The sequence below is a fragment of the Anopheles coustani genome, chromosome 2 (genome assembly GCF_943734705.1).
Source record: "Anopheles coustani chromosome 2, idAnoCousDA_361_x.2, whole genome shotgun sequence".
Classification (NCBI taxonomy): Eukaryota; Metazoa; Arthropoda; class Insecta; order Diptera; family Culicidae; genus Anopheles; species Anopheles coustani.
In genome coordinates, this window is record NC_071289.1 from 80,522,060 (window position 1) to 80,530,051 (window position 7,992).

A 7,992-nucleotide genomic window follows, 5' to 3' on the forward strand; every position below is an offset into this window, starting at 1 on the left:
CTGATTATTTTTCATTGTATTGTAGTGGATTGGAGTTAAATCGGAACGAATGGTTGAAGCTTAAACGTTGCCTCAAAGTCGCATGCCATGAATGAAAAACCTTTATCTGGCAACTTTAAGTTTAGTGTAACTAAGATGGTTGAATGTAATCAATCGATGAAAGTCGCTACCGTTTAAAATGGACTGAAAATGTTTTTAGGTTTCGGCTTTGCCTAACGCTACATATAAATAATTTCACACATAACAATTGAAATCGCAGATTCTATTGTGTGACAGATTTATTGTACTGTTTATGTATGTTTGTAACTGTTTTATATAATGACACAATAATCGTAGTTCATGTTTACCACTTTAGTTTTCACAATAGCATATTTTGTGATACTTATATACTCATTTATACTCAAGAACAAGATTGTTGTCCTGAATCTACTTCCTGTTTGGGTTGTGTGGTAAATTGATTCAAAACGGTTATAAAGGATAATGTACTCATACAGATAAAAAGTATACACCTGATCTCACTTTTGTCCACTGTCCATTATTTTACCCACAGATAGAGACTCCTCTAATGCAAAGAATGTGACGCTTATAAACTAGTACTGTTTGCACGAAGTACAATTTCTCGTTGAACAAGCATTGAACAATACGACTTCGTTACATATAATGCAGAAACCACTATTCAGACGGTAGCATATTTTTCCTTCTCCCAAACACACGCGCAGCTCCAAGGACCGACTAAACGTGAGACACTGGACAACAAATGAACGGATGATAAAATATACCCAAAAGAAGCGAGTGAATGTGCCAGGCGTTCTCTCCGTTGACGAGCTTGATGGTGCCTATTTTAATTGTCGAATTTGATCGAATTCACCGACGTATCGATCATCCCACCAAAGTATCCGGCGCGCTTCTTTTTCGTCTTCTCGTGGCGGAACATTTTACCCCTTACATTCTTCAGGACCATGTTCGCCTTCTCTCCGTAAGCACCATGGGCGTTTTTCTGGGAAATATAATGAACAAATAAAATTTGAAAACCTACGCCCGCCTATATATTATGCAGGTGACTAAACTATTTACAGTGAGACGTACATTGGAAACATAATTTACGACTAGCGATCATTCCCCGTTGACATTAACGGTTTCAGAGTGGCTTTAGTGCCAAGCATCTGACGCACTTCAGGTTCTTTGAGAAATTCGATTTCTTACAATCTGCACACACCCAATCGCCAGGCCTTCGAATTTTAGCTTGTTTTTTTGCTGCAGCTCTGGCTTCCTCTTCCTTACGCTTTTCTTCCTCTTTCTTACGCTTTTCTTCCTCTTCCTTACGCTTTTCTTCGATTTCCTTTCTTTTGCAATGACAAAAATCAAAGCTAGGCTTATTCCACTGCTGGCACTTCTCACATTGCCAAAAGAGGTTTCTGTTGACAACGCGAGCTATGACGTAGGGGGCATCGGTTTCGCACGTTTTACATTTATCCGACTGTCGGTTTTTCACGTCGTTTGATTCACCACAATTTTTACATTTCCAGCCTTTCCGAGCCAGTCTGCAGTGTGAGCATGCGGTTTGGGTGGTAAAGTTGATACCGGAACAACCGGTGCACTTCCAATCGCCATGGCGTGTGTTCATCTTTCTCGGCTCATTCGTTTGATTAGGATTTGGTTTTTGCTCCAGAAAGCTAATGTTTTTTTTCTAATTGATAGACAGGAGGAAGGTGAAGGATGAAAGAAGTGTGATTTACTTAATTCACTCAAATGGTTCCAAGAGAAGGAAGAAATCATAATCCACAGTTATTTGCATCCCGTATTGGGTTAAAACAATTGAATGGATATTTGGACCATTCGAAGATTTGATCCCAAATTTTACATCCTTTCGTAACCGATGATAATCTGTAATGTTTACCGGTCTATTGCAACTGATTAGGAAAGGGAAAACTAGCACCTGTCGCTAGTGACCAGTTTAGCGAGTATCGTGCTGAACCTAACCTATGAAGATAAGCAATCTTGTAGATTGGCGTGTTGCCCGTTGCTTTGGCCATGACTACCAATCGAGGGCTTTCTGTAGTGTTTTTCTGTCTTAAACACCAGTTTCCGTGCTTTTTTGTTTCGCGAATTGATGTAGCAAACAGGAATGACCAACAATCGTAAATTATGATTACCCCCATGCTCCCAAAACCTATCGTTGAAGCACCACGTTGTTTACTCACTACTTACCTTGGCTTCGTAGGAATTATCCTTCAGCCTTTTGTCGATCTGAATGGCTTCCTCTTTCACTCGGCGAAACCTTTCTACACCACGCTTCTCGTCGCTGTTTGTAAATGATTTCCGTCCACTTCCTCCAAACCCGCTGCTACTGGAGCCGTTCTGTTGATTGATTTTTTTTTTGTTCGGGGGCGTTTCAAACTGCAAACATGATTATTTTGAAAAGAAAAATAATGTTTTTGTAGTTGGTAACAGACAATTTTGGGCGCCAAACTGCAGTACGAAGAAATTTAAGTTACCTTATTGATGGTTCCTTCCTGATCAGCAGCTCGAACAAAGTTGCTGTAGGGTTTCTTTGCTGGTGCATTTACAGCAGGACTATCTTGAGCCTTGCGCTTTTGACCCGCCGCTTGTTTCGTGTCGCCAGAATTTGTCGCCTTTGTTGCGGCCGGTTTCGGTGTTGATGCAGTTAGAGTAGGTTTCTTAGTCGCCGGTTCCTCGTCAGAGCTGTCATCCGAACTTTCTTCGGATTCTTGTTTCCTTTTAGCGGCAGTGGATGATGCTACTGGTTTGGCAACTGAAGCGGCTGTAGGCTTCTTCGCCGTTTCCTTCTCCTCCTCACTGGATGAATCGTCGCTGCTTGATTCCTCCTGCTTTTTCTTCACAACTACCGGCACAACGGCGGGGGCCTTCTTTGCTACTTTCGTGGTAGAGTTCGCCGCGTCCTCATCAGAACTATCGTCCGTGCTGTCGTCCGAAGATTCTTCCTTTTTCTGGGCAGTACCAGCAGATGGTTTTGCCAATGCTTTAGCTGGAACCGCTGGTTTCTTTGCAGTTTCCTCATCACTGGAAGAATCGTCGCTGCTCGATGCTTCTTTTTGCTTAGTAACAGGAGCGGACTTCACCGGAGCCTTGGCCGATTTGTTTGCAGCTCCCTTCGCGGCTGGCTTCGCATCTTCCTCGTCTGAGCTGTCATCCGAACTGTCCGAAGATTCTTGGTTCTTAGCAGCAACTCCTGTTGGTTTTGCTACAACTGCTTTGGCTGGAGCAGCTGGTTTCGTTGCAGATTCCTCTTCGCTTGACGAATCCTCACTGCTCGATTCTTCCTGCTGTTTCTTAGCAACTACAGGAGCGACCTTAGCAGGTGTCTTAGCAGGAGTAGCTTTGACTGGAGCAGCTGGTTTCTTTGCAGTTTCCTCTTCGCTTGACGAATCCTCACTGCTCGATTCTTCCTGCTGTTTCTTAGCAACTACAGGAGCGGCCTTAGCAGGCGTCTTTGCTGGTGTTGCTTTCGCTGGAGCAGCAGGTTGTTTTGCTGGTTCCTCTTCGCTTGATGAATCATCGCTGCTCGATTCTTCCTGCTGTTTCTTAGCAACTACAGGAGCGACCTTAGCAGGTGTCTTTGCTGGTGTTGCTTTCGCTGGAGCAGCAGATGTCTTTGCTGGTGTTGCTTTCACTGGAGCAGCTGGTTTTTTGGCTGTTTCCTCTTCGCTTGATGTATCGTCGCTGCTCGATTCTTCCTGTTGTTTCTTAGCAACTACAGGAGCGACCTTAGCAGGTGTCTTTGCTGGTGTATTTGCCAAAGACTTCGAAGCCGGCTTTGCATCTTCTTCATCAGAGCTATCATCTGAAGATTCTTGCTTCTTTTGAGCAACAGAAGCTGCTGGTTTTGGTACTACTTTTGCTGGAGTAGCTTTCACAGGAGCGGCTGGTTTCTTCGCAGTTTCTTCATCGCTGGACGAATCCTCGCTGCTCGAATCTTCCTGTTGTTTCTTAGCAACTACAGGAGCACCTTTAGCAGGTGCTTTTGCTGGTGTATTTGCCGAAGCTTTCAACGCCGGCTTTGCATCATCTTCATCAGAGCTATCGTCCGAGCTATCATCCGACGATTCCTGCTTCTTTTGGGCAACAGGGGCTGCTGGTTTCGCTACTACTTTAGCTGGAGTAGCTTTCACAAGAGCGACCTTAGCAGGCGTAGCTTTAGCTGGCGCTGCAGTCTTCGCCGCCGGTTTCGGAGTATCTTCCTCTGAGCTATCATCCGAGCTGTCTGAAGATTCTGCCTTCTTGGCAACAACTCCTGGCGATTTTGCTACTACATTAGGAGTAGCCGGTTTCTTGGATTGTTCTTGCGCCTTTCCGTTAAGGACCGGTTTGCCGTTGAGGACCGCTTTACCGTTGGCCGTTTTGTCAGGTTTAGTAGGGACCTACATAAAATAAAATTTGATGATATGAGAAAAAATATGATACGACCGAAAGCAGAACTGGAATAAAAATCAATAAACATATTATTCGCCACCTTTTTGATGAAGAATAATACCACACAGAAATAAAAGCCACTCTATCGATTGTTTTCGGTGTTAAGTGAGATAATTGTAGTTGTATATTTGTATGACAATATAGAAGAGTGTAGTTATAAACACCAGCAATAATACAAACTCTATGTAATGTATTAGTTGCCCGATGCAGTACAATTTTGTTTCTCCTAAACGTCTGGGGCTGTGGAGGGGGTTCAATCCTTATTTTTTTTGTGTTTCAGAACACACAAAACCTTCATCTTAATTCTAGAAAAATCCTTATCTTGTTGATTCGTGAATTATAACATCAACTAGTGACGCATGACATCGGTTTTAACTTGTCTTCTCTTGAATGCCGTTCATGTGCATGTCAATATGCCTCACTTCTGAACGGTTCTGATCTAAAACTTCTATCCTGTAATAAATGCCACGTCTGTCTAATATACAAAAAGCATATCCTTTCAACGCAGGGCTCAAACAAATAGGGAAATGGCCGCTCCTAAACTCGATACCCGAGGTGCTTTGTTGCTTTTAGAAAATGTTGTGTTTGTTTTGCTTAAAAACAAAAAAATACAATCTAAATCCTCTGAACTCAAACATTATAACTAACAGGATATATTGAATTGACCAACTGAATATGGTCACTACTCATCGAAAGTTTTTCTGTTGTTGCCGCCCCCAGCACCTCCTCGATTGAAGCCTCGGCCTCCTCCCCGACCTCCTGCCCCACGTCCACCGGGACCTCCACGTCCCCCACGGCCACCGCCGAATCCACCACCACCTCCACGGCCACCACCAAATCCACCACCACCTCCACGGCCACCACCAAATCCACGACCTCCACGGAATCCCCCGCGGCCGCCGCCACCTCGTCCTCCTCCTTCACCGAAGCTTTTCCGTTCTGGACGGCCGGTATCGTCCGGGTTTTTCGTTTGACACTTGAAACAACTCCAACGGCTTGCAAAATTGGAGAAGCTGCAGCTTGGGCATGCCCAGTTCTCCGCAGGTGGATCCGGATTGGCTTCCTGGCACTTGTAGCAGTTCGCTCGGCTTCGGAAGTTGGACATTCCACAGCTCGGGCAATCCCAATCTCCCGGCCTCTTGTTATTCGACTGGTCACCGTTGTCGTAACCGCCGAACGATTTCCGGTCGTTTTGGTGCTGTCATAATGAATGCGAGAGAATCGAGAAAGAAGAGAAATAGAGAAAAATATTAGCACTTGCGTTCAACATCGTTTGATATAAAATTAAAAAATACCCGTACCGTTATGGCCGTTGTTTGCCACTTTCCACAGCCCACAGTTACACCATAAGGAACAATCTTAGTTTAAACAAATAAGCGGAAAAGCAATCCGAAAAACAACATAGCAGTTGTTGAGATTTTTGTGTTGAACAAAAATGAGATACGGTATGTTTAGTACACGGAAACTAAAACAAACCTGTACAAAAACGACAACGGCAAATAAAATATGAAGTGCACTTTTCTCTATTTCTGTTCTTCCCATCGGTAACTGAAGGGGAAAATAAACCAGCTATTCTGATACTACCAAATACAATTGGAAGAATCGTCGCATGCGCATTACACGGATGAACTGTCCGGAATCTTTGCCAACACAGGAGGGTGGTCAAGGATAAAACCATTCCCAAAGAAAGGCGCGATTCCCTCGTGGTTTTCTGTAGGAGCATCTGATTAAGGGAGTAGAAGTCGTTATTGATCTCTTCTAAGCCCTCCTGAAGAGCTCCAATCAATTGTGTTTCGCCAAGTCCCCCCCCCTCTCTCCACGCCAAGAAGAAACATACACTAACGGCCCTGACAATCCTTACAAGACAGTGACAAGGAATGCCATGGGACTGCGTTTCCATGAGATAAAGCAAAAGTTCGAAATTAATCTCGCCTTTCAATGATTATGGCCACAACTGTGTTTTTGTAGATTGCGTTCAAATTGGTTTATCGTTAACAAACAAAAAACATAAAATTATACTTCACTTACCTTGCCTTGAGGCTGCTGCTGTTTGTTTGCTTTCTTCGCTGGAGGTTTCTGCTCTTCGGCCTCTTCCTCTTCCTCCTCATCCTCATCTTCGTCGTCTTCATCATCCTCCTCTTCGTTGTTCTGCTTTTCGTCGGCCTTGCGTTTTTGTCCCGGCTTAACAAGCGGCAACTGTTTGGGCTTTTCATCTTCCTCCTCATCCTCATCGTCATCATCCTCATCATCATCATCATCGTCGTCATCCTCGTCATCGTCATCCTCTTCCGCCTGCTGTTGCTTGGCCACTACCGGGGACACTTTGTTGACCGGGGCTTTCACTGCTGGCGTATCCTCCTCTTCCTCACTGTCATCTTCCTCCTCCTCCTCATCATCATCGTCATCGTCGTCATCATCATCTTCCTCCTCTTCCTGCGATGCAGCAGCCTTCTTTCCATTGGCAGCCGCATTGCCGTTCGTGGCGGCCTTACCGTTGGCCACGGGTTTTTTCGCCGGCGTTACTGCCGCCTGCTCTTCCTCCTCATCATCATCGGAATCTTCCTCGTCTTCTTCTTCAGACGATTCTTCCTTTGCTCCGGCTTTGCCGGGCAACACAAGCTGTTTCTTGGTGGCCTGATAGTGCTTCACGATCTCACCCAGACGGGGTGAACCTTTGGGGAGTTTCGGCTGCGAATAAATATTGGTAACAAACAAATTATAATTACAGAAACTAACAAACCACTATAAAAAGAATACAAGAGAGTAAACATAAGCTGTTTGGAATCGGTGCCAAAACAAGAATAATAAAAAATTCATTATTCTCTAAGCAAGTCACGATTCCCGCGTGGTTTTATCTAGGAGCATTGGAATGAGGGAAAAGAGTGTGAATTATAACCTCCAACCCTACTGTGCATAGCTCCGGAACCAGGAAGTATTAAAAATTACACCGAATTTCAAGGTCTCCCGCGTCAACCAAAACCACGCGGTCATTGATGAAGCGGACGGATGCATGGATGATCGATGCGGGGGGTAGCCGTGGGGTAGAAAACGCGTGTGCCAGCAATGATAGCTAACACGAGGTATTGAAGACGCCATCTTGATTTTCTACGAAATCATCATAAAAATGCCTAAAAACCACATTTCGGAACAACATTTCACTGTAGTGATGATTTCAACCTGAAAATGCATCTACAGATCTGTCCGATTTTCATTTTTCACTCGAATTAAGCTACTGCGTCACACCTCATGCCAACACGTGTTTTCACAGCAAAAGCCCCCGGCCGGTGCTCCGCATTGAGGTTAAGAGTCGCACTATTGTCGCCTTCTGCCCACTTCAAAGGAACACGCCCAGCACGATGAACCACTTACCGATTTGTACTTTTTCTGGTAAATATCTGCCAAGGTTTTATCTTTTGTCGCCAAATGTTCTAGCACGAGCGCATCGAGGACAGTTTCACTTATTGCAGCCATGATGAACAAATGAAAAGACAGACAATGAACTGCACTGCACGATGTCTGTCACAAGAATGTGCTTCGAAC

The 7,992-nt window shown here is 44.5% G+C and overlaps 1 protein-coding gene across 3 annotated transcripts; it reads right to left on the bottom strand.

Moving 5' to 3' along the window:
- Positions 1-260: 260 nt before the first annotated feature.
- LOC131266385 (nucleolar and coiled-body phosphoprotein 1-like) lies at positions 261-7,992 on the bottom strand. 3 transcript variants are annotated; one of them, XR_009178369.1, is made up of 7 exons: positions 7,822-7,992; positions 6,481-7,140; positions 3,629-4,400; positions 2,496-3,592; positions 2,209-2,397; positions 1,087-1,687; positions 872-997 (listed from the first exon to the last, which is right to left on the bottom strand). XR_009178369.1 is itself a non-coding variant. In XM_058268882.1 (5 exons), the coding sequence occupies exons 1-5, from the start codon at positions 7,921-7,923 to the stop codon at positions 842-844; spliced, it is 3,012 nt and encodes a 1,003-aa protein (XP_058124865.1). In that variant the 5' UTR covers positions 7,924-7,992; the 3' UTR covers positions 261-841. The 3 variants fall into 3 exon arrangements, 1 of the variants encoding a protein (XP_058124865.1); XR_009178368.1 differs by having other exon boundaries at positions 2,496-4,400; XM_058268882.1 differs by lacking the exon at positions 1,087-1,687 and having other exon boundaries at positions 261-997; positions 2,496-4,400.

Coding starts and splice junctions, on each gene's coding strand:
- LOC131266385 (XM_058268882.1), bottom strand. CDS start 7,923: ATGGCTGCAATAAGTGAAACTGTCCTCGATGCGCTCGTGCTAGAACAT. Junction 7,141..7,821: donor ACCAGAAAAAGTACAAATCG/GTAAGTGGTTCA, acceptor ATTTATTCGCAG/CCGAAACTCCCCAAAGGTTC. Junction 998..2,208: donor ATAATTCCTACGAAGCCAAG/GTAAGTAGTGAG, acceptor TATATTTCCCAG/AAAAACGCCCATGGTGCTTA.